The sequence below is a fragment of the Adiantum capillus-veneris genome, chromosome 1 (assembly GCF_014529385.1).
Source record: "Adiantum capillus-veneris isolate H3 chromosome 1, ASM1452938v2, whole genome shotgun sequence".
NCBI classification, from domain to species: Eukaryota; Viridiplantae; Streptophyta; class Polypodiopsida; order Polypodiales; family Pteridaceae; genus Adiantum; species Adiantum capillus-veneris.
This window is the reverse complement of record NC_140931.1, coordinates 177253306-177279696: the sequence shown is the minus strand read 5'-3', so window position 1 is coordinate 177279696 and position 26391 is coordinate 177253306. Positions and strand designations below refer to the sequence as shown.

Genomic DNA, 26391 nt, shown 5'->3' with positions numbered 1-26391 from the left:
TGCATCATTGTTCCCGAAGTGTAAGCACTTGATGTGTCTTTCAAGTATCTGAGAATATACTTCACTGCTTCCCAATGTCTATCACTATGATTTGTGTCACCTTCTGGCCACTTAATTGGTAATTGTGGTCCAGATGCTATGCTTGCATTGACGAAAATAAATGATATTATCGAATGGGTTGTCACCTTTTTCTAGGTGTTCTCGAACCTTATGTTCCCTTCGGTCTTAAACTTTGAGTTCATGCGCGGAATAGTGGACTTGGCTTTTCGTTGGAACTTATTCACATGCACATGCACGGAAATGCCTTGTGTGCGAGCTTTTTGTGGGGTCGAGTACCATCGCGTACTTGCACGGGAACGTCCTCTAGTCATAGGCTCATGAATGGGGACCATCTATAATGATGTTGCATTGCATAGCATATATATGTACTTGCATGCCTTATTTTTGCATGCTATCTTCTTGCATGAATGTCGTGAATAGTTTGGGGAAATGGGGACGCCCACTTGAAACTGTTCATATGTGACACAATTTGTGGCTCGTGAGCAGGTGGTAAGTATAAACCCTCTTTTCGGGATGAAAATTCTTAGAACTAGAGCCTTGGACAACCAAAAAGTCACTTAACATTAATAAATGTGCATTCACACATTTTAATTTTTGAGTAAACATAAAAGGACTTAAATTAAAACCCTTTGACCACTTTGAGAATTTTGACAAAAAAAGACTTACTTATAAGAGAATTTGCAAGTTTGAGCTTCTAGGGCATTTTAGGGGGCTGAAAAACTTTGTTTTTGCAACATTTTACTGCACTTTGAAGCTTTCCATAGCTATATCTACCTTGGGGAAGCCTCTTTTCATCATCCTACGCCAATTATCCACATACACGGAGTTGTTTTCCATCAAAACAGTCCATCATATCACCAAATGCTATATTTTTCAACACTTCTCTTGCAATTTCAGCCATCCCTCTTTGATGGAGATCATGTGGAAGCTCTCTTCTCAACCTACGTCGACAATGGAAGAGTGTCATCGCGAAGAATTACATCGGAATTGAAGATTTCAGCCATTCAACGACTTCCATCGTGAAGGCTTCATTCAATCTACTCTAGTGTAGGAATTCTCTTGTCCTATGTGCTTGCAAAGATTGTGGATCCTTGTTTGGAAAACAATTGCAAGCAGATGGAGGATAAGTAGATAGAAGGAACAAGCGGCTTGGAGAATCGACATCAACATTCAATTGTTTGCAATGTTGAATTTTTCACTTGCATTGGCATGGAAGGTCTAGCATTGTATTGCCCATGAATATAACTCTTCCACAAATAAAGCGAGAGGGGCCGGCCGTTCCGGCTCAATGTGTGCCTTCTTTCGTTTCAGCTTTGTCTTTGAAATGTACAAGTGTTTGTCCTCTTGATGTCCAACCTAGTAATATTGGTATCAAAGCATAGCATTCTTTCACTTTTAACGTAAAAGACAATCCTTGCAAACGCTATGGACAGGCTAAGAAGATTCAAGACACCCTTCTTATTTTTGAATGTGAGAGGTAGACATAGTGTGCATATTACATTGTAGGGATAGTTGAAGCTATAGGTGAAAGGAATCAAGAAAGGGAGCGTATCAAAAAAGGACAGGTGCAAAATTATGAAGCTTCCACTCTCAAAGCTGAAAATTCTCATATGCAAAAGCTTCTTCAGGCACATGAGAGAATGAAGCTCTACTGCGAGGATTCAAAAGTACAAAAGTGTATGGCGACCAAGAAGGCGGAGTTATACGTGGATTGTAGTATTGAGAATACGGCGAGGGATCTATGTATGCAACCCTTGGATCTAGCACGTGCGTACTTGGCTTGTCATGAAGGTGTACGTGAGAAAATAGCACACGTTTGTTGGAAGACGATGAGTACTCTTCAAAGAGGCAAAGGATGGATGTGCATAGAGAGGAACACTCCGTTAATTCACATTATATAAGAAAGTCACAAGCGATGCATGTCCCATGTAACATGTGCTTTAAGGCATGCATTTGATAGGGAAGAAGTGGGAAAACATGTTCCTACACAAGTGGGTGATCATGCAAAGCCATTTAAAGTGCAACTCTGTGATATTCAGCCTCCTATACCTCCTTCAAAAGGGAAAGTAATGCATTAAACAACAACTCCATTCAAGTGTGATTTGGACTTACAACACTCAAGTGATGCAATCAAATCCATGGAGCCTAAAGTATTAAGGGTGGGAGTAAATCCGCTAAGTTCGCTACATTTTATGGTGAGTATGATGCAAGCAAAGGGTTGACATTTGTTGCTCAGTTTGATATTGCTTTTGGCGATGAAGTCTTCACCGAAACATCCATGCTTTATTATGTAAGTATGTTTTTGGAAGGTACCGTTGCACATTGGTGAATATCCATAAAGCTATCACCTCAACCAATCAGGACTAGGAAAGTCTTTAAAGGAATGCTTCTTTGCTCACTTCCTATCACCAAATGCAATGCAAACCATCACTCAAAGATGGGACAAAATATAGAGGAATAATGTCTACAACACATATGACAAAGTAATATTTCTTTTGGCCAAGTATGCGGCAAGATATTGAAGCATACGTACGTGAATGTATTACTTGCCAAATTGTCAAGTTTGACAGGCATAAAATGCCTAGTTTACTTCAGCTTTTACATATTCCCTCGCACCCATGGGAAAGCATTGCAATGGACTTCATAAATAGGGACTCAACAAGGTAATGATGTTATTTGGACAAGTGTCAACAAAGTAGCAAACAAGCTCACTTTTGACCAAGTTAAGAAAGCCATCAAAGCTGAGCATGCCGAAGTCTATTGTGGGAGATAGAGATCTAAGACTTGAGACTTGTCCAAATAACATCATTGGAGTCTCAGATCTCTATCTCCCACAATAGACTTCAGCACACATGTTGTGCCACATGGACATGCTTCATCAACTTCTAGAGCCAGTTTTGCACCTATCTCTAGAAAGGAGTGTCTAGAATCCTAAGAGGATTAATACCGAAAATTTTGTGAGCATGTTCGCACGACCTGCATGTTCGGCGTTTGCATATCCATCCATTCGCTCGACGAGCATCCATCCAGTTTGCAGTTTGGTTCACACCATCCGAGTTGGGGCAGCACAGGTTATTGTTGGCCGATAACCAACAAGGGCTAGGTTGATCCAAGAGGCAATCCATTGTTTGCGAGTAGATGCATCATCACCATCCTTGTGTTTTGGACATTTCCACATCACCCAGGGAGCCTCTCTCTCAAAAGTCATCGTGGAGGACATCATCTAGAAGGAACTTCACCCGAGACCATCTTATGGGGTGCATGGAATTCGGTATCAGTACCTCATCTTAAGCAGGAGGGGATGTCACGTGCACATGGCTCTACGTGCCACGTGCACAAGCTTCATCAACTTCTAGAGCCAATTTTCCAATTTTAGAACCCTCTTGCATAGATGGTTTGTACACGAGTTTTGACAAATGTTATTACACTACAGTGGGAATCCAATGAGCCATTCCCCGCGTCAATCAGATTCCTCGACTAACGATAGTTTCATCTAGAAATTGAGCTCTCGTCAAACTTATTTATGAATCATTTTTATGATTTTATTTATAAGAATCTGACTAAGGTTTTGCCATACCTCAACCCTATAGGAGTTTATAACCTGTAAATTGGCCTATGAAGAGTTACCGAGAGCATAGCATTTTGGCATCAGAGGAGCTAGTGCAACAGAGCAGCAGGCCTGTTAGCATTTTTGGCTCCCAAATCATCCCTAGCAGTTTTGGACCAGATCAGCCTTGGCGTTTTTGCTCCCAGTGACAGATCAGCCAGCGCTTGCAGTCTTCAGCAGGGCAGCCCTAGCATTTTCACATTTTAGCCCCTTCCCTCGGCGGAACCAGCTCAGATCTGTCGTCGCTAGCATTCCCGTTGCAGTCCAGTACTTCTGCAGGCCATTGAGCCTCTCCTCGGCCATTCCCTCGCCGCCAGTGTTCGGGAAAAATCATTTTCATAAGCATACAAAAATCCCTCCAAGACAAATCTGAACCAGAAATTTTACAATACTAGCCAACAATTTTGCAAAATTACACTATTTTTCATGTATTTTAAGCGAAAATTTCTCCTTCTTGCCCTCCCCACAACCGGCTACTTTGATTTTGCAACCGGCTCAAGGCTAAGCTAAGGCACACTTTTCCCAAACACTGCTCGCCGCATAGAGTGCTCCCATCGCTGTCCATCATCAACATCGTCAAGATCTGCATTTTCAGCCCTTGATTCTTCTCACATTGGGAGTGCAAATCAGTCCCAGATCTATCCCATGGTGGCCATCCACAATCCCACATCGAGACGGATCCAAAGGTGCATCAAATCAGCCCCACAGGTGCTTCATCTTGACGAGTTACCGTGGCAATATTCCCCGTTCGAGTCAGTAGAGTCTGCACTTGAGGTATTGAATGTGTGTACATTCCATTTACGCAATCGAAAGCAAACACCACATCGGCAACGGTGTGGGGTGCCCTCGAGAGGGTTGGTTGGGACCCCATCGGGTGTCATTCTCTCTCTCTCTCTCTCTCTCTCTCTCTCTCTCTCTCGGGAAAGTAAAAGGAACCATCAATTAAGTTAAAGCTATCATTAACGCAAGGAAAGAAGTAAAGATTTGTGGAAGTGTAAAACCTAGATCTTCACCATTTCAATTCCTCTACACCTAACATTGGTATCAGACCTTTGTGATTTTGCACGAATCCGCTAATCTTCGGAAAAAAGTGTTTTTTGAGTGTGTTATGTAGCGTTTCGCCCAAGGATGCTTAGGGCACCACGTGCCAACGGAAAAGAAAAGACTGAACAACTTTAAGCACTTCAAATAACAACTGAACTGAAAGAGAGAGAGAGAGAGAGAGAGAGAGAGAGAGAGAGAGAGAGAGAGAGAGTGCACGACACACGAGACGAGGAGTGGCGGAGTTCCACCCCAAGAGAGAGCATTGGCCCCAAACCTTGGCATCCCTTTCGATATTTCTTTATATTGCTTGAACTCAATACAATGCCGGTACTCCATCCTCTACACCTTCACGTAGAAGCATGTCAGAGAATGAGCCCTTGGCTCATACTTAAAGGCCCTTGGCCTATGAATTTATGAAAAGCAGTTTTCATTAAAAGCAACAAGTTCTAAAAGCACTTGGCCTCCAAAAAACAGTCCAACGTTGATCATAGAAATCCGTTTAACTGCCATGTCAGCATGCAGCAGCGTAAAACGCAGAAATCCATAGAGACTACCACGTAGCACTGTCAACGCAAATCACGGGCGTCCATACAGTTACCACGTCATCATCTTTTACGCAAGAGATTGAGGGTGTGTGTGTCAGGTGCAGGAGAAGAGAATAAGGATTCGCTCCGATCTAGTACTCCGCACACAAACACAAGGGACACTTTAATTCACTTGGAAGAACTGAACTGAAAGAAAGAGAGAGACGAGAGAGAGAAAAGAGAGGGCACAGGGATATCGGGTCTCAACCCTCAAGGGCCCCCTTGCTCTATTGCCAGAGCAAGTACTTTCTTTATTCTTGCACAAATGCGACTACAATGATGCTGATGCTGAAGGGTATTGATGCTACTGAGATACTAAACGGGTCTATGTCGAAGACGATGATGTCAACGATGGGTTCTGTGGGTTCTATGTCGAAGATGGGGAGGTCGACGATGAGGTCTATGTCGAAGACGATAAAGTCGACGACGAGGTACTAAGGGTCTTTGTCGACGACGGTACTGTGTCAAAGATGGTGAAGTCGACGACGGTTCTCTGTCGAAGACGGTGAAGTCGACGACGGTTCTCTATCGAAGATGGTGAAGTCGACGACGATTCTGTGTCGAAGACGGTGATGTCGATGACGGGGTCTATGTCGAAGAGGATGATGTCGACGACGACGATGGTGATTGTGACAATGACGACGATGGTGTCGTCGTCAAGTCCGGGACTACGATGACGATGACGATGACGAAGGTGTCATCATCAAGATAGGGACTACGATGACGATGACGATGACGATGGTGTCGACGATGAGGGAATCAATGTTGAAAACTGAAAACGCTAGATGTTCTGCTATAGATCTGCTATTGTGGCGGCACTGTGGCTTGGATCTGCAACCGCCGAGTCGCACTAATGGTGAAATGCAAAAACATTGGCTGATCTAGCTAAATTCTGAAAACGCTGGCTGATCTGCTGAATTCTGAAAACGCTAGGCTGATTTGGGTGTAGATGGGGAATCTGGCGAGGATCTGCAACCGGGTGGGAGCGAGTTCTCACAAGGCTAAGGCTGAAACTAAAAACACTGGTGGCTGATGGCTGAAAACGCTGATTGCTGGAGGCTGAAAACGCTGGGCTGATCCTTGAGAAAACGCTGGACCTGTGGGTGCCTGCCCTTCTGTGTCCTGCTTCTTCTGCTTCTACTGAGTGCCCAATGGGTTTCTTTTATAGATCTTTAGCAATTTTCCCTACCTACTTTTCCAACAAACTTACAAAAAGAATTCCAAAAGTCACTTTAAATAAAATGACCTATTAGAGGTGGTTCACGCGGTAAAATGCTTGCATGATGAAATGAGTGTTCTTGTGCAAGAGACGGTATGCAAGTGTGACCGGCCTGGACATGCACGTCCGGACCATGAGTTGTTCAACAACTCCCTCATCACTCCTCCCGCATAACCTAAAAAGGTCCAGGCCGGGAGATATAGAGGCCTTTTACAACCAAACGTCCCCCAAACCACAGCCTACATCGTTTGGAGGTTCAAGCATACAACAAAACGCTCCCCGGACATCCCGTTTGCGTCGTTCCAAGATTTTCAAACATACAACGAAACGCTCCCCAGACATCCCGTTAGCGTCGTTCCACGGTTCAGACAATACCAAAACAGCATTTCTCACTACTCCACCCAGGAGTAAATCACCAAGGATTGAAACCAGTATTCAAACCAGAGTCAAACAGTTCAAATCGGCACCAAGCCAGGTTCAAAACAGATAACATCCATTTCAAACAAATTCCAAACAGAATCACCGAACAATTTCTCAGAAAGAATTCAGAAAACTGCTAATTCAAATTGAAAAAGCATTCTCGACACCAGTCGAGCTGGAAAGTCGACAAGGCTTCCATCTTGGAACCTGCACCAAAATTAGGGTTAGATTTCTTCCATAAGGTTATAGCCGCCCGTAGCATGGTCCATAAGCTCTTGAATGGTCGAAACAAGCCTCGACAGACATTGTTCCTGTAGAGGTGATGGTAGTCCCAAGATATAGCAATCACATTGGACCTCCAAGGTTATCAGCTCGAGAAGAGACACCTACTAAGAGATGTCGAGAAATTTCAAGTTATATTGCGCTAGGGTTTCTGTGGCAAGCATTCGGGATACCCCACTCTGCCAGCAACTGCACTCCAAAGAAAGATGTCTGAAGGCATACAACTTCGGCCAAAAAAATTTCTTGAAAGTTTGCCAAGTCCTTGGAGTGTGCGGCTTGGTAACTTTAGACTTCCACCACTGCATAGCATTGGCTCTGAGAAAATTGGTGGGTCAAAAAAAAATTGATCCTTCTCATGCAAGTGATCTTGGATTCCTTATGGCTTATGCCTTGTAAGACAGAGCGATGAAGAGGGATGCGCGCCCGATGCACGATGGATTAAGGGTGGGAGTGCCTAACAAGTCCGGGGTTGGGACACGAAGATTCTTTTATAAATTTTCCAATAAAACTTCCATCTTGCTCCGTTCGCTCTTTGGTAGGATTCGTATGCTTTCAGAAAAGCACACGCCTGAAGCTTTGATACCACTGTCATGTGGACAGGCACCACGTGCCAACGGAGAAGAACAGACTCAACAACATTAAGCACTTCAAATAACAAGTCAACTGAAAGAGAAAGAGAGAGAGAGCGCACGACACACGAGACGGGGAGTGGCAGAGTTCCACCCCAAGAGAGAGCACTGGCCCCAAACCTTGGCGCCACTTTCAATATTTCTTTACATTGCTTGAACTCAGTACAATGTCGGTACTCCATCCTCTGCACCTTCACGTAGAAGCATGGCAGAGAATGAGACCTTGGCTCATATTTAAAGGCCCTTGGCCTATGAAAAGCAACAAGTTTTAAAAGCACTTGGCCTCCAAAAAGCAGTCCAGCGCTAATCATGGAAATCAGTACACATGCCATGTCAGCATGCAACAACGTAAAACGCAAAAATCCGTACAAGCTGCCACGTGGCACTGTCAGCACAAATCGCGAGTGTCCATACAACTGCCACATCATCATCTTTTACGCAAGAGATTGAGGGTGTGTGTGCTTTATTTTAATGCCTTTAGGTCACTTGGGCCCCATCGGACGGGGTCCCATAAGTTGGTGGGAACCTCTTTTGAAAATAGGCCACTCGGCAAGACTTTGTAAGTGGACAAAACTTCTTCTGCTTCTTCTTCTTATACTGATTTTACTGCTTCTAGGGTTTAGGCCTCTCGGCCGGGATCTGTAGGTTGGCTCCGTTCTTTAATGGCTTGACACCTCAGCAGTTTGTGACAGCTTCTCTCACTCAGGGAATTGCACGACCGTGCGCCTTGAGCATAGGAAATGCAAACACTGTATACCGGGGGTTACACTTGTGGTGCGCTTGCAAGAGGGTAGTTGACTTGGCGTGCGCACTCGACCACCTCGCCACAAAGAAATCCTAGCATGGATATTTGCAATCATATCTTCTTCAACACAACAGACCACCTCATTGAAGACATGCATTGGAAACATGAAGATGTTGATTGTGAGTATCAAGATTTGCTAGCAGCCTATCATGACAAAGGAAAGAGCAATTTAAGCCAGTCTATTAGGTTTGGAGTCTTCGCATTGTTTGCACAACCATCTCTCCCATCTGCTTGGAGATTTCCATCATTCCAGAAGAGGCATTGCATCGTCATCGATTTGTACACACTTTGGCAGCACATCGAGTCCACACCACCGGCATCTTCTTAGCAATCAATACCCATCAATCGGGAGCCAAAAGGTTCCAATCCGAGGCAACCATTGCGAGAGTTCGTAGGCATCGTGAGCCTACATTCGCAGCCACATCCATTGCACAGACGAGGATTCATCTAGACCTTCCATCATACAACAATCTAGAGCCCCAAGAGGAGCTTCTATCTTTGAGGAGTTATTTGGCGGTTTCATGAGACATGATACAGAGGACTTGCCTTGGTTCGTGGGCATTCAAAGGACACAACCATCTTCATCCCCCATTTGGCATTGATCTCGCCAATCTTTCCACGTAGGGGAAGCATAGGCTGGCTGGTAACCGTCGTGGACATCAGCGTTTGCATATACAGCCATTCGTTCGACAAGCATCCATCCGATTTGCAGTTTGGTTCACACCATCCGAGTTGGGGCAGCAAAGTTTATTGTTGGTCGGTAACCAAGAAGGACATCGTTGACCCAAGAGACAGTCCATTCTTTGAGAGTAGATGCATCATCATCTTCCTTGTGTTTTGAACATTTCCACATCACCCAGGGAGCCAGAGGACATCATCTAGAAGGAGCGAGACCATCTTACGACGTGCATGGAGTTCGGTACCGGTACTTCACCTTAAGCAGGAGGGGATGTCACGTGCACATGGCTCTATGTGCCACGTGGACATGCTTCATCGACTTCAAGAGCCAATTTTCCAATTTTGGAACCCTCTTGCATAAATGGTTTGTACACGCGTTTTGACAGATGCTATTGCACTACAATGGGCATCTGGCATGACATGCATGTCGTTTTAGGTTAGAGGAATCCAATGAGCCATCCCCCGCGTCAATCGGATTCTAGATCGGCAGATGTGCGACAGTTTCACCCAAAAATTGAGCTCTCGTCAAACTTATTTATAAATCATTTGTATGATTGTATTGATAAGAATTTGATAAAGGTTTTGCCCTACCTCAACCTAAAGGAGTTTATAACCTGTAAGTGTCACAACAGACGAGGCAACTGTCTCATGCAGTAGAGCTAAAGCCTAGGTCCCTTGTGCCTCTTAGCAGGGCAGGGAGCACTCTCATGTTGCAGAGTCAGTTGGGGCTCCAAGACAACTTCCTTCTATCCACAAACAGGTGGTTAGGACACCTATTCCACAGGCTTTACCAGTTAAGCTAGCCAATTTTCAAAGTCCAAATGTTGCATTAAATGGACAGGGAACCAATTTCACGGCTATGCAATAGGTTTTTCCACCACCCACAGTACATCCTGGGTATTTTGGGGTGGATCAGTGTTTCAGAGCATGGCTGGTTATGCGCATGGAAACCAACAATATATGCCAAGAACAGTGTTTTGGCAGTATGCAAGGCATGATGCCAAACCCCATGTATGGTGCAACCAAGGGTTTTAGTGCAACCAAGGCCAATTTGGGGTGCCAATGGACAATTTTGGCATGGCTAGTTTTTCCGACCAGCAGGCACATATGGCACGAGTGACGCAAAATGTCAATGGCCAAGGGGCACAAATGATCCCTATCACAGTGCCCATGTTGCAAACAATTCCCTATGACAATTTGGAGCTCTGGAAAAGCCAAAAGCCTACAAAGAAGGTGGTGCAACTGTCAAGTTTGAAATTTTCAGCAGCTTTAAGGATAAGGCAAAGGGTCTTACTTTCCTCCAGCAGTTTGATATAGCTTATGCAGGGGGGAATTTTACAGAGGCCTCCAAGGTTAGGAAAGCTGCCACTTTCTTGAAAGGCAATGCGCTTACATGGTGGACGACACTATCGATGCAAGGACAACACCCGCCACATGGGTATACTTCAAGCAAATGTTTGCATCTGCATGGCTATCAAATGAATTTGAAGCCGATGTCATGACAGATTGGCACCAACTCACTGTGGCTACTTGCAAGAGCCTACAGGAGGCCAATCAGAGGTTCTGTAAACCTACTGAGAGTAGCCTCCTACAGGTTTGTGGCACTAACAGAGCAAATTGAGAAGTATTGTGGTGGGCTTCCCAAAGAACTTTGAGATTACTGTACAAAGAACAGAGTGACTACATGTCACAAAGCGCTTACGTGTCAAGCCACTGAAGAACGGAGCCAACCTTCAGATCCCGGCCAAGGGGCCAAAACCCTAAGAAGAAGAGGCAGAAGAAGTTTTATAGACTTACATTGTCTTGACGAGTGGCCTATTTTTAAAGAAGAGTTCCCACCAACTTATGGGACCCCGTCCGATGGGGCCCAAGTGACATAAAGGCATAATAAATAAAGCAGAACACACTCAGAAGATTTTGCACATCAAAATATGATGATGTGGCACCTGTACGGACGTTCCACAATTCGCGGTGTTTTTTTGGGGTCAACTTTTCATATTTGATGCTTTTAGGCGTTGGGCCTTTAAATATGAGCCTTGGGGGCCCTCTCTGGCACTCTTCAGAACGCAGATTGCAGAGGAGGTGCTCCCCGACTGTTGTACTTTGCGAATCAGCAATAATAAAGAGATACCGAAAGGGGCGCCAGCATTTAGGGCCAGTGCTCTCTTGGGGTGGAACTTCGACACTCCCCGTCTCATGTCGCGCATCTTTTTCAAACTAGTTGTTATTTGAAGTGCTTAAAGTTGTTCAGTCTGTTCTTTTCTATTGGCATGTGGTGCCTATCTTGTGACAGTGGTATCAGAGCATCAGGCGGGTGCTTTTCTAAAAGCATATTGGTCCTACAAAAGAGCAGATAGAGCAAACCAGAGACTACTCGAATTTTATTTGAAGAGTCCCGACCCCAGACTTATTAGGCACTCTCACCCTTACTTCATCGCGCATCGGGCGCACTCCCGTCTTCATCGCTCATGTCTTACAAGGCATAAGCCAAAAAGATCACTCGCAAGAGAAGGATCCAAGATTTGTTTCGAGTAACTGTTTTTCTCAAAAGCAGTGCCATGCAGATGTTGATATCTATAGCTCCCAAGCCGCACACTCCAAGGACTTGGCAAGCTTTCAAGAAAAATTTTGCCCAAAGTTATATGGTTTCTGACATCTTTCTTCGGAGTGCAACTTCTGGCAGAGTGGGGTATCCTGAAATGCTTGCCATGGAAACCCTAGCAGATTATAACTTGAAATTCTAGATATCTCTCAGCAGGTGTCTCTTGTTAATAAACTCGGAGGTCCGGTGTGACTGCTATGTCTTGGGACTATCATCACCGCCACAGGAACACTGTCTGTCCAAGACCTTATGGACCATGGTGCGGTCAGCTAAGACCTTATGGAAGGAACCTAATCCTAATTCTTTTGGTGCAAGTTTCAGGATGGAAAGTCAGTCGACTTTTCGAGCTCAGCTGATGTCAAGATTGCTTTTTAAGCTTGAGTTCTGTTTGAGAACTTGTTTGGTGATCCTATTTGGAATTTGTTTGAAATGGATGATATCTGTTTTGAACATGTCTTGGTGCCGATTTGAATTGTTTCACTCTGGTTTTAATATTGGTTTCAATGATTAGTGATTTTACTCCCGGGTGGAGTAGTGAGAAATGATGTTTGAGAATGCTTGTTCATACTCATGGCCTGGATCCTTGTGGTTATTTGCGGGGGGAGTATTGAATGATTGAAAAGTGTTGTTTTTACTCATGGCCCGGACCCTTGTGGTTATTTAAGGGGGGAGTATTAAGAAGTCTGAGCAGTGGTTACTCTCAGCAGCTCCAAAAGACGCAGGCTGCGGTCTGGGGGCGTTTGTTGTAAAAGGCCTCTATATCTCATGGCCCCGACCTTTTTATGTTATTTGCGGGAGGAGTGATAAGGGAGTCGTTGAACAACTCATGGCCCTGACCTGGATGGTTATTTGCGGGGGGAGTGTTCATTGGCGGCTTTATGTTTCTATGTCTTGTAACATGCATATGTGAGCATTTGTGTTGCATTGTGATGTGCCAACCACTGAATATTCCTAATTGGATGAGATTGCCTGGGTAAGTAACTTTAGTGCATCAAGACACCCGTGGAAGATCAGTGCGGTCTAGGTGTCATGGCTAATTTTACTACGCTAGAATATAGGTGTTGGGCCTTTAAATATGAGCCTTGGGGGCCCTCTCTGGCACTCTTCAATGCGCAGATTGCAGAGGAGGTACTCCCCGACTATTGTACTTTGCGAATCAACAATAATAAAGAAATACCGAAAGGGGCACCAGCATTTGGGGCCAGTGCTCTCTTGGGATGGAACTTTGCCACTCCCCGTCTCGTGCCGTGCATCTTTTTCAATCCAATTGTTATTTGAAGTGCTTAAAGTTGTTCAGTCTATTCTTTTCTATTGGCACGTGGTGCCCGTCTTGTGACACTACCCTCACTCAGCTTATGGAAGTTGCCAACGCTGGTCTTGCCTTGTTGAAGGGAGAGGACAGTGGGTTTTAGGGCAACGTAAAAGGGGGTCAGCAAAAGAAAAATTCAGCAAAGAAGCTTGTTGTGAAATTGACTCCTGAAGCATCCCAGGTGTCAAAAAAGGCAAACAAAGGCAAGGACTCAACCGAGACGTCTGAAGGACACGCTAAGAAAAAGAAAAGGAAACCTTTTGTGCGCAAGTCGTTCGAGGAAAAGAAGGTTTTAATGGCTGAGAACAAATGTTTCAGATGCGAGCAGCCTGGAAACTTTGCGACAGATTGTCCACAAAAAAGGAGACCAGCTGATTCGAATGACAAAGAGGACAGGCAAGGCCAGAGCCCAAACCCACGGCAGGCTTAGTGCCAAACATGGTGGGTGATAGGCCAAAGTCAGATGCCAGTGAGTTATGCAAAGCATGGGGTAAAGTTAGAGACCAGAAAACACTTATCTTTTTTGACCCAGGTGCTAAAGAATCAAATTTATGTGTGTTTGATAAAGAAAGGTCAACATTTTTGCGAGAGTTTAATGACTGTTTTCTGACTCATTACCGTCTCGGTTGCCGCCGGAGAGGCCTCGGGATCATGTGATAGATTTGGTGCCAGGTTGTAGCCCACCAAATAGACCTCCCTACAGGGTTAGTGCGGCTTAGTAAAAAGAGATCATGGGCCAAGTAGAGGAGCTGCTAGAGAAAGGCCTGATTCAACCTAGTTCTTCACCCTTTTGCTCCCTAGTGCTTCTAGTGCAGAAGAAGGATGGCTCTTGGCGCATGGGTTTGTCTACCGTGCGTTAAATAAGAATACCATCAGGAACAGGTTTCCTATTCCAAGGATTGATGATATTCTTGACCGACTAGAGGGTGCTGCAATTTTCAGCAAGATAGACCTTAAGAGTGAGTACCATCAAATTCGTATCAGGCCATAGGATTTGCACAAGACGGCGTTTAGGATGACTTTTGGTCTGTATAATTTCTTAGTGATGCCGTTCGGTCTTACAAATGCTCCTGCTACGTTTAATAGGATGATGGATCGGATTTTCCGCCCACATCAAAAGTTTGTCGGCACATTCTTTGATGACATGATAGTCTATTCAAAGAATGAAGAGGAGCATAGGCGTCACTTGACCATTGCGTTCGAAGAGTTACGCGGTCATAAGCTACTTATCAATCCTAAGAAAAGAGAGTTCTTCTAGGAAGAGATTCACTTTCTAGGCCATAGAGTGTCAAAGGATGGTGTCCGAATGGATCTTGCCAAGGTTGAAGCAATTAGGACATGGCCAGATTTGAAGACTATGCATGATGTCCATAGCTTATTGGGCATATGCTCTTACTACAGAAGGTTTATCAAGAACTTTGTCGAGATTGCTTCACCCCTTTATGCTCTACAAAAGAAAGAGGTCACGTTCGAGTGGACACAAAAAGAGATTTCAGCTTTTAATCTCTTAAAGGAAAAGATGACTTCGGATCCAGTAATTGTCTTCCAAGACTCAGAAAGTCATTTGTGATCCAGTGTGATGCGTGTGGCAATAGTATTGGGGCAGTGTTAATGCAAGATGGTCAGGTAATAGCTTATGAGAGCAGAATCTTGCAAGGGCCAGAAAAGACTATGCAAATCTATGAGAAAGAGCTACTAGCCCTGATTCATGCGCTTTCTAGTTGGAAGCACTACCTATTAGGTGCTGATTTTGTTGTCCAGACAGACTATCAGACCTTGCGATACTTCTTGACGCAGTCAAAGTTATCCGAAAAGCACATGCGATGGGCAAGCATTCTCTCTATGTTCCACTTTCAGATTTTGCATGTGGAAGGCAAGAAGAATGTTGTGGCTGATGCGTTCTCAAGGAAGCCACAAATTTCAGCTATGTGAATTCCTTATCATCATGAGCTTGATGACATGAAGGAACGGGATGCTACTGATGAAGATTTGAACAGTTGCAAGACGGGCAATGCCATGAGCACTACCTCCTCAAGGATGGTTTATGATGATGCATGGCAGATTATGTGTCACTAGGCCATTGCGACATAAGATTATGGTAGAAAGCCATGTCCCACCGTATGCAGGGCATCGTGGGATAGATGTGACAGTAAAAACGGTCGAGACATTCTTTTATTGGCCTACTTTGAGGAGAGATGTGGTTGCCTTTGTGCGAGCATGCGTGATTTGCCAAAAGGTCAAGTTTGACAGGTAAAAGGCACCAAGGTTGTTACAGCCACTGCCTATACCAGATAAACCATGGGACAGCATTGCTATGGATTTTATCTTTGATCTTCCAGGAACTCCAACAAGGAATGATGGTATATGGACAATTGTTTGCAGGTTCAGCAAGCAAGCAAGCCCATTTTCTTCTTGTTAGAAAGAACATAAAATCTTACCACATGGCACGGTTGTTTATGTACAATGTTTTCAAGTACCATGGTATGCCACAACCTATTGTCAATGATCGTGATTCTCGTATGACCAGCCTATTTTGGAGAGGCTTGTTTGAAAACATGGACACTACGCTCGAGTTTTCCTCCTCATTTCATCCACAAACTGATGGACAATCAGAAGAGGCTAATTCTACTGTCTTAGATCTGTTCAAATGTTATGTATCACATAATAAGGGCAAGTGGAACAGTATCTACCCATTCTTGAGTATGCATACAACAATACGGGGCATTCGTCAACATGCAAGGCACCTTCTAAGATTGTTGAGGGTGGCAAAAGGTTCAATACGGTGCATTCGTCAACATGCAATGAAACCGGCCCGTGGTGGAGCGGTAGACGTTGGCTTTCACCCGAAATTGTTTACTTTAGACACACACGCAGAGCACTTTGCAAAGGAAACCTACGACGGGAATTAACACTTAATCACACGGGGCTCGGAAGCTAGAATGCTCCAAGCGGACGCCGACAGCCTGTAGGCCCCAAAATTGGCGCCCCTTTCGGTATTTCTTTATACTTTGAGAGGGTAAATTTACAAAGTAGAGTCCTGGGAATCCCTTGTCTATATCCAACTAGATACCACTTGATTTGGCAAAATTTCGGCAACATAACAACCCCAAAACTTGCGCGAAACCAATTCCCCTGTTGGAACTCACTTCCACTGGCATAAACCCTCTGATTCCTGCCCAAAAACAGTAAATTCAGCACGCTGTATTTACTGGTTTTTGCCCTGTTTTCAGCCCCAAACAGTCCCCTAACTGTCCTCTGCCAGTGGGGCACTATTCCCAATGGTTCTGGCGTCCGTATGGCCGAAAAACGGTCAATTTTCTGCGCATATACAGCACTGAATACGCACCTGTACGGTGAGGTTATGACCCTCATCGGTGCCTGCTTTGGAGTAGCAGTTAGCTACCCCTGAAGAGCCCTCTTGTGGGGCATCACATAACTGCACGTAGGGGAGAGAGAGAGCAGTGTGTAGCGTGTAAGGCATCACTCCTAGCACCACACTATACATGAGAAGGAAAGAAAGCACTCCATAGCTCTTAACCTGTGACAGGTTCTCAATGAAGCATCTCCCAAGCATAAATCGAGCGCCCCCTCTTCTGCCCTTAACTTGTAATGCATCTGTGAACGAATAGATGCAAAAAGGGGAAGATTTCCATGGCTGCCAAAACCTGCGTATCGCTGAAAACGCAGCAAAACAGCCCTGTAAACACGCATATGATGCCTTCCAATGCTGAAAATGAGCTCCTTGGACCTAGGCAAAGTCATGGGAAGCTCAAAAATGGAGAGAAATGGCTGAAAATCAAAGTTATCAGCCTCCAAAATTGCTCCAAAAAGTTAGTTACGAGTTCTCTTCTCCCAGACTTGGTAGATTGACCAAAAAGTGCCACTTGGCACTCATGCATGCAATTTCCCCGCATTGGGCTTCTCGCTTAAAAATCTCTCAACTGGTGCATCAATTGACTTTGCAGCAGAGTAATAAAATGTTCCCCTGGTCATACTCACAATGCTGATGTGGCATTTGTACGGATTTCCGCAAAACGCGCTGACAGATTTTCGCGCTAGTATTTTTTGGACCAGTTGCTTTTGAGTTTGAAGCTATTCATTGTAACTGCTTTTCAGGCCAAGGGCTTTTAAATATGAGGTTAGGGCCCATTCTCTGGCATGCTTCCTGGAGAAGGTGCAGAGTCTAGAGTACTGGCTTGCACTGTGTTGATGCAATAAAAAGAAATACCGAAAGGGGCGCCAAGGTTTGGGGCCAATACTCTCTAGGGTAGAATTCCGCCACTCCGTGTCGCGTTTCTCTCTCTCTCTCTCTCTCTCTCTCTCTCTCTCTCTCTCTCTCTCTCTCTCTCTCTCTCTCTCTCTCTCTCTCTCTCTCTCAGTTCAGTTGTTATTGAAGTGCTAAAAGTATGTTCAGTCTGTTCTTTTCTATTGGCACGTGGTGCATGTCTTGTGACAGTGGTATCAGAGCATCAGGCGTGTGCTTTTCTGAAAGCATACAGGTCCTACAAAAGAGAAGACAGAGCAAACCAGAGACTACTGGAACTTTATTTGTAGTATCTTCAGGTCCCGACCCCGGACTTATTAGCTACTCCCACCCTTACTTCATAGAAGCGCATCGGGCACGCTCCCGTCTTCATCGCTTTGTCTTACAGGGCATAAGCCATAAAGAACCCAAGACATGGTGTTCACGGATTCAGCAGAATATTTGTAGTTTCTTCTCGACGAGCTTCACGACATTCTTTCACGGCATCCTCAGCAGACTCTTCCAATGCTGCAAAGTTTTCGACAATTTTGAATTACATGTTACCCCCTCGGATGCCTCGGGTGGTATCTCCTCCTCCGGCACCAGAAAGTACGAGGGCTTCCAGCCGGCAACCTTCACAGTCGTCTATTCCAATCGGGGGAGTCTTCAGTAATATGGTACAGCCATCTGACCCTGATACAACCGCCGTTGCCCTCATCTCCACCACCACCGCCGCCACCAAGCTACAGTGGTTGGAGCCATCAAATGTACCTACGGATTCAGTGCAATAGAAGTGGATATTACTCTACAAATGCTAAAGGTATTATGCTCACTTCTATCGTAGATGAAATGACAAAAGTATGAAGGTCTCATTAAGTCATTTGTATCTATGTTTCATGACCTTTCCTGCAGAGACATGTGATGATAAAAGGGTGCTAATCACACTAAATCATCTATGTCATGTATATCTGGCATGCAATCGAGGACGTTTGCGATTTCAAGAGGGGGGTATGTCACAAGGCTATGGCAACCACTAACCTTAGTTGTTGGTTTCTTTCCCTTGATTTTTCTTTAATTTTCGGGACCCTCTTTTTGAAGTCACAAATGGCCGGACATTGTGTGGCCAATGTGAAATGGCCGACGGCTAAGAGTTTCATGGCAGTCGAGAAGGGCAAGTCGCCACAAAATGGTTGGGCCAGTTGGCACTGGAATCCGAGCAGTAAAAGGGTGTCTAAGCTCAATTCGGAGTCGTTTAGGCCCCTCGTCCAATTCAAAGAGTAAGTAGCCCTACAGGTGCGGGAGTAGGAGGGCTTTCAATGAATGCGATTGGCACACGAAACGGAGCCCAAAACAGTAAAATACAGCCTGCTGTGTATTTTTGCAGGTTTAGGGTTTTGACCCTAATTGATTCCTAATACCCCCAGGAGCTTCGAGGAAGCGATGGGATCGCTATTCAGGTGATCTGGTGCATTTTTGTGGCGAAAAACAGAGAATTCAGCGTGCTGCAAATTCCTCGCTAGGTTTGGGGAAAGTGCTCGTATGCGCCGGGGAAGTCACCTTTTGCATGGGGATTTTATCTGTGAAGGCTCCTACAGCGGTTATGCTGGCGAAATCGGGCTAGAGTAGGTCATCTTCATCCCGGTAAAAGCGGGACAGCTCGTAGAAACTTGCAAGTTTTATCTCAAGTTTAATAAGAATAAAGAAATACTGAAAGGGGTGCTAGTCTTTGGGGCCTACAGGGTGTCACCCGCGTTTTGTTTGAAGTGTTAATTCTAGTCATAGCTTTATTCGTGAAGTCCTTCTGTATCGTAAAGTTCAAGTAAAGTTTTTCAAGTAAGAATCGGGTGAAAGCTAAAGTCTACCGCCCTACGGGCTGGTTGCAGTTACCGTGGCGACATTCCCCATTCGAGTCAGTAGAGTCTGCAATTGAGGTATTGCATGTGTCTACATTCCATTTATGCAATCAAAAGCAAATATCACATCGGCAACGGTGTGGGGGCCCTTGAGAGGGTTGGTTGGGACCCCAATTAAGTCATTCTCGCCTTCTCTCTCTCTCCCCCCCTCTCTACACATCTCTACCGCTCTCTCGTTCCTTCTCTTCGGGGAAAGTAAAAGGAAACATCAATCAAGCTAAAGCAATCATTAACGCAAGGAAAGAAGTAAAGATTTGTGGAAGTATAAAACCTAGATCTTCACCATTTCAATTCTGTTGCACCTGACACGAATGTTGTCCTCATCCAGTTCATAAGGTACATGCCACGTCATCACCTTGTGTCACATGTACCAAAGTTACCTTTTCGGTCATCACACTACCTACCACACAAAGTGATCTTCGGCTCATTGACCCAACCTCACAGATTAGGACCCTACTAGGGAAGCTTATTGTTAGGTGCAGCCGAATGAATGTTGTATTTTCTCAAGATTAGTGATCTTTATTGCTCAAGGTTCCTTTTAGTTCTTAGGGAAAGAGAGAGCTTTCCGTCTTATGGAGAGTGTTGTGGTCGCGAACAAAGTGAGTGGATATTGTGCGTGCAAGTGAATGAGACTGAGAGAAGGAGAGAGAAGAGATACGACACCGAGAGGTTGTAAAACCTCCTCCGAAGGCCCCACTCTCGTCGGCGAGAGTGGTCTACTTTGATTGCAAAAAGGTGTACAATGCGTATGCAATGGACTGATGCAATGGGACTATGCCGATGACGACGACGGTGACGACGACGATGACTTGATGGCTGAAATCTGAGATATTCTAATCGCTGAATTTCGGGACTGTTTCGGTGGCTGAAAATGATTGTTTTGGCTGCGTTTTCTTGGGCTAAAGATGGGGGAACTTCTGCAACCAATCTGGGATGTATCTGCTACCTTGCTAAAGGCTGAAAATCTGCGTTTCTGACTGCTGCAGATCTGCGTTTTAGGGCTGATAACTGAGGTTCTTCATGGCTGAAAACTGATGATCTTTACGGGGCTGAATCTGCTACTTTTTCTATTGTTGAAATCCAAAACGCTAGAGACTGAGGTTGACCAAAAACGCTAGCTGATCTTGCATTTCCAAAAACGCTGGGCATGTGAAAAACGCCAGGCATGTGATGGTCTTTCCGACGACGATCTGATGTCAAAACGCTGATTCTGCTGATGCTTTGCAATCCCAAAAACACTGGGCTTTGGGGGTTGCATGAAGGGGGAACAAACGCTAGAAAGGGTTGGACTTTGCTAACTGCTGGGGGTGCTGGGGGGTACTGCTGAGAAGTTGCCTGTAGAGCGGTTGCACTAGAAAATTCCCCTAACTGATGCTAATGGATTCTGATGGGAATTCCGATGGTCATGCTGTGTGCAACTGGAGGATATGCATCTATGCTAAGTGACTGGGCATGCACGGTCTACGAATAGACTCACAAAAGTACCAGATCACTGCTAATCTAACTTGATCGGACTGACAATGTAGCTTGTCCACGGACACATAGGGTTGGGATGTGTCACGTGAGATCCCCTCCTTTTCAAAGTGAGGTACTGATACCGAACTGTATGGCGTCGAGGGAGATCGCCAACAGCATCCGGAATCTTGGAAGGGACTCTTCGCCGGCCCACTCTGATGTGTGGGTCGTGCGGTACTTGAACTTCATAAAGGTCTGCAACACTTGCTTCTTTGGGCCGCGCCGAAAGCGACTCAAAGTTGTTTGAATCTCCTTGTGTCAACTACGTCTAGAGATCTACTTCTTTCGTCTTCAAGAATCTCCATAGCTGAAAATTCCTGAAACCATCTGCAACACAAAACCATGAACATACCCATTCCATGTAAAGAGAAGGAAAAAAATCGTGTCTTCTCTAAAGACTGTGTATACAATGTCGATGAACATAGAGACGGAGTGACAACCCGTTCATCAAACATATGCAAACAATGCGGTCGAATCTTTTCTGTTTGATCGAAATCAATCAACTGTGGCAAATCACAATGGAAATGCCCATGCTTGGTGCTCATACTATCATGTGCTCTTTCGAAAACTGTGTCATGCCACGGAAGAGATATGGAATGCGCCTTCCTAACATACAAACTTTTCAACTTTTCATGAACAATCCGCATACATCCATGCTCATTCATGAGAGAAACGTGCTCAACATACAATATGTCATGCCTAGGAAAAGGGATCACATAACGATGCTGACTAAAATACAGGAAACCTTCACGAATGAAACACTCGAACAATGCGTGCGTATCAATCATGCAAACACATAATACGGTTCCTTGGACCAAGGTTCGAGAGCCAAGATCGCTTCTTCCGGGTCCATCGAATCGTCCTGTGGGGGTTCCGTGGACCTCGACTCGAAAGTCAAGATCGATTCTTCGTGATTGATCTAATCTACAACGATGTTAGCTTCGCTAGAAAAAGCATCCACTAACACATCATCCTTGTGAACAATCACATCATCTTCATGTAACTCATCATGCTTGTGAGAAATCACATCTTGATCATGCAAATCATCATGCTTGTGAGAAATCACATCTTGATCATGCAAATCATCATGCTTGTCATTGTCATCCAAATCATTATGCAAATCATTGGCATCCAAATCATCATGCTTATCATTGTGCTTCAAATCATCATGCAAGTCATTATCATTCAATTCATCATCATGCTTCAAACAATCATGCAAATCCTGTGTATCCTGCTTTGGAGAAGAAGAGACTGAGAGAGTCTCCTTTTTCCGATTTTGTTGCATCTGTGCCTGAGCTTGAGAAAAGAGTCGCAATAACTCTTGCATTTGTGCTTTGTTCTCGCGATAAAATTCTGCTTCTATGGCTGCCCTTCTTTCTTGGTACTTACGCTCGATGGCTGCCATATCTTCTTCGTAGGCTTTTCTTTCTGCTTCTCTTTCTTGGTCCAACTCCTCCATAGGAGTTAGTGCAATCTTTGTCGTAGCTGGGGAAGGGTCAGAAAAACCTCCTGGTAGGGAAAATTCTTCTTCGCCTCTCTCATGCTCATCACTTCCAAGCAAAGTATCCAATCCGCTTCGAGTGATGATCATTCTGCAATCGTGGGTTCTTGTGGGTTCTTGTGGGATCTTGGGGGTCTTGGGTTCTTAAGTTCACGCGGAACTTGGGTTCTTGAGGGTCTTGAGTTTCTTGAAGTCCTTGATTCGTGAGAATCTTGGGTTCTTGAGGTTCTTGAGTCTTGAGGGTCTTTGGTTCTTGGGGTTCTTGAGGTTTTCTTTCGCTTGCAAATCGCGTTGGAGAAGGATCTTCTCTTCACCCGAGTGCTACCCTTTTTTGAGGGCGCACCCCTTGGCGGCCTTGCGCTCACACCAAGGTTGCTTTTTCCCACCTCACGTCGATTGGCCGGCCGCTAAGTGCACAGTCCGCTCTCAATGAGTGAAAAGAGACACAAGGGGAGGCTGGACAAGCCCTTCTTTCTTGGGATTCCTGTCACTCTTCAACAAAACACGATTAGGAATCGCCACGCCGAAGTAAACTTGGGTTCGTGCGATTGCAACAAGCAAAAAAAATTCTTGTGGTTCTTGTGGTTCTTTCCTTGAGTAATGCAGAACGCTTCCAAAGCTCTGATACCAATGTTAGGTGCAGCGGAATGAATGTTGTATTTTCTCAAGATTAGTGATCTTTATTGCTCAAGGTTCCTTTTAGTTCTTACGGAAAGAGAGAGCTTTCCATCTTATGGAGAGTGTTGTGGTCACGAACAAAGTGAGTGGATATTGTGCGTGCAAGTGAATGAGACTGAGAGAAGGAGAGAGAAGAGATACGACACCGAGAGGTTGTAAAACCTCCTCCAAAGGCCCCACTCTCGTCGGCGAGAGTGGTCTACTTTGATTGCAAAAAGGTGTACAATGCGTATGCAATGGACTGATGCAATGGGACTATGCCGATGACGACGACGGTGACGACGACGATGACTTGATGGCTGAAATCTGAGATATTCTAATCGCTGAATTTCGGGACTGTTTCGGTGGCTAAAAATGATTGTTTTGGCTGCGTTTTCTTGGGCTAAAGATGGGGGAACTTCTGCAACCAATCTGGGATGTATCTGCTACCTTGCTAAAGGCTGAAAATCTGCGTTTCTGACTGCTGCAGATCTGCGTTTTAGGGCTGATAACTGAGGTTCTTCATGGCTGAAAACTGATGATCTTTACGGGGCTGAATCTGCTACTTTTTCTATTGTTGAAATCCAAAACGCTAGAGACTGAGGTTGACCAAAAACGCTAGCTGATCTTGCATTTCCAAAAACGCTGGGCATGTGAAAAACGCCAGGCACGTGATGGTCTTTCCGGCGACAATATGATGTCAAAACGCTGATTCTGCTGATGCTTTGCAATCCCAAAAACGATGGGCTTTGGGGGTTGCCTGAAGGGGGAACAAACGCTAGAAAGGGTTGGACTTTGCTAAATGCTGGGGGTACTGTTGAGAAGTTGCCTGTTGAGCGGGAAGCTCCTACTGCCTCTTCTGCCAAAAAGTGTGAACTTTGGTTTGCTTATATATTAACTTAGCAAAATTGCCCTACCTACTTTTGTAGGAAAGTCACTTAAAAATAATAAGTGAAAATCCCAATAAATAGGAAAATAGGCTAAATGCACTAGAAAATTCCCCTAACTGATGCTAATGGATTCTGATGGGAATTCCGATGGTCATGCTGTGTGCAACCGGAGGATATGCATCTATGCTAAGTGACTGGGCATGCACGGTCTACGAATAGACTCACAAAAGTACCAAATCACTGCTAATCTAACTTGATCGGACTGACTGAACCCTGCTGTGGTGTAGCTTGGCCACGGACACATATGGTTGGGATGTGTCACATGACACTTATTGTTCGAGGACACCCAGGTCCTGCACCTTGAAAGGAGCTGCTTCTCACCAGGATTCAGGCTTGTGTTCCCCTAGCAAGTGGCCCTAGAGACTCGATGGAAATTCACAAAGATGCAGAGTCAAATTCAATGAGGATGGGAGGACGAATTCGCCATGAGTCTGCTCACACCCTGAGAGATGTTGCGCTCGTGCCTGAATCAAAGTCCGCCAACTTGGATGGAGGAGCGTCTTCGACAGCCTTTGAATGGAAACCAGTTGCTTTGCACACAGAATGGACATATGTTGGGTACTAGACCATATGTAGCCTCAGGTCCTATGGCAGCTCGTCCAGTTCAGAGTTTTGAAGAGTGTACGCAGTTTGCCTAAGGAGGTGAAGAAAGACAGACTGAGCCTCAAATGAGGAGGTATTGACTATGTGACTAAATATAGTATATACAGTCGGTGCTCTGAGTGAAAGCTTGCATAGATGAGGGTAAGTGCTTTTCCTTCGTTGTGTATAAGGAGGGTCAGCTCTCTCACATTCAGTGCGAGGTGGCTGTGTGGTCTTGAAGTGCACATTTCAGAGCATTAATGATCTCACTTCAGGTCAATGACCGTGGTTTCTTGGCCCAAATTCAGGGGAGACAGAGGGAACGGACAATTATGGGTTTTTGGAGCTTGCGCTCTAGCTCAACTTCAGTAAAACCCTTTGTTTCTCCCAACCACCCCAGGATTCCCTTTTTCGAGTATACAGCTCGGCTTGGCGGGCATATATTGGCATCCAGGGCAGCAGGCCATTCCAACAGCATTACCATTGCATCAGCAGGTGATCACAGATGAGTTCTTAACAAATTTTGAACTTGTCCTTGGGCTAGCCACCAGGCTTGGTGGATTGCTGTCTTTCAATGGCTAGTCGCACATAGAGGGACTCCAGTGGGGGTGTGGCTTATGCTTGGTGGACACCCCTCGGTTTGCCCTGGTTGTGGGCATCCTTTAGGCACTTTCTATGGGATTGCACACAGGCCATTAGGCTCACAATTCTCCGCATGAGGACGCCTATTTTGCCGAAGGTGCTTTTCACTTGGGGAGCAATAGCATGGTCAGCATGTCCAAGGCCAGCGACAATACGTGCCTTCTGGTGGAGCTGATACATTCTATTCTTCAGCATGGAAGAGCTCCCTTTTTCTCTTGTACATTGTATCCTCTTGAAATGTGGCAAAAAACAAAAGAGAGAATGGACATTTCCTATGATTACTGTAATAAACTTCCACAATGGGACTCTCCAACCAAACCTTTGTTTCACGCAATGCCAGTTTCCTGAGAGATGTGCCTAAAATCAATGGGTCTACTAGCAAGTGCAGAAGTGTAAGTAAGTACACACCTTGTAAAGCTCGGGAGGGAAGCCATAAAAGTCATGAATGGTGGTGTTTTGGGAAGTGGTGGTGACACTTGGGTGCGAGGTATTCCAATGGGCAGAGATCGCAACGATGGCCGTTGGCTTCTCAGGCAAATACTGCCTCCATTGCCGAAGAAAATCTCTAGCAGGGATGTCCTCCAAGGGAAGCATAGGCGATCCATGCGATATGTACACAGGGTCCATCAAGCGCTCTCTCTCTCTCTCTCTCCTCTTCTTCTTCTTCTCCTCTCGAATAGAGTAAACCCGCAGCTCCCGTATGTTAGATCGTAAGAAATGGAAGGTAACAGGCGACGGAGTCAAACACTGGGGGTGGCGGGCGCCTTTCGTGGAAAGGTAGAAGCTTCCGTCGTGAACACTTCTCGGAGTAAAATACGTGACCCGCGCGTTGCTGCGGTCATAAAAGAAGAGTCGCAAAATCGTGGGCTCTCCAAGGGCTTTGTGGTTCTAAAAACAAAGGCAAGGTCCCATGGCCTAAGTATCCCTAACATTGTGGATTAACAACAACTATAGAAAGCCGACTTTAGGACGTGATCACATGAGGCTCAGTTATAAGTAAGTTGGGTAGATCACTGAGCCTCCTGAGTGAAGCATCTCAATCCTACTATGTCAAGGCTCTTGTAAGTATGTCAAAATCGGCATAGTTGCAAAGGCCTATCACCTATACATTTTTTTTCTTTTTTTAAGCTTGCGCATGTTGACGACGTT

At 45.1% G+C, this 26391-nt stretch overlaps 1 protein-coding gene across 2 annotated transcripts in view; it reads right to left on the bottom strand.

The window, feature by feature from the left end:
- Positions 1-26002, bottom strand: part of LOC147466061 (extradiol ring-cleavage dioxygenase-like) — a 29387-nt gene extending 3385 nt beyond the window's left edge. The window contains exon 1 of one of the 2 annotated variants that reach the window (XM_086523617.1): positions 25651-26002. In XM_086523617.1, the coding sequence (XP_086379743.1) occupies positions 25651-25869 (219 nt within the window). In that variant the 5' untranslated portion in view covers positions 25870-26002. The remainder of the gene's footprint in view (positions 1-25650) is intronic. The other variant, XM_086523618.1, reaches the window with a different exon arrangement.
- Between the last annotated feature and the right edge of the window lie 389 nt (positions 26003-26391).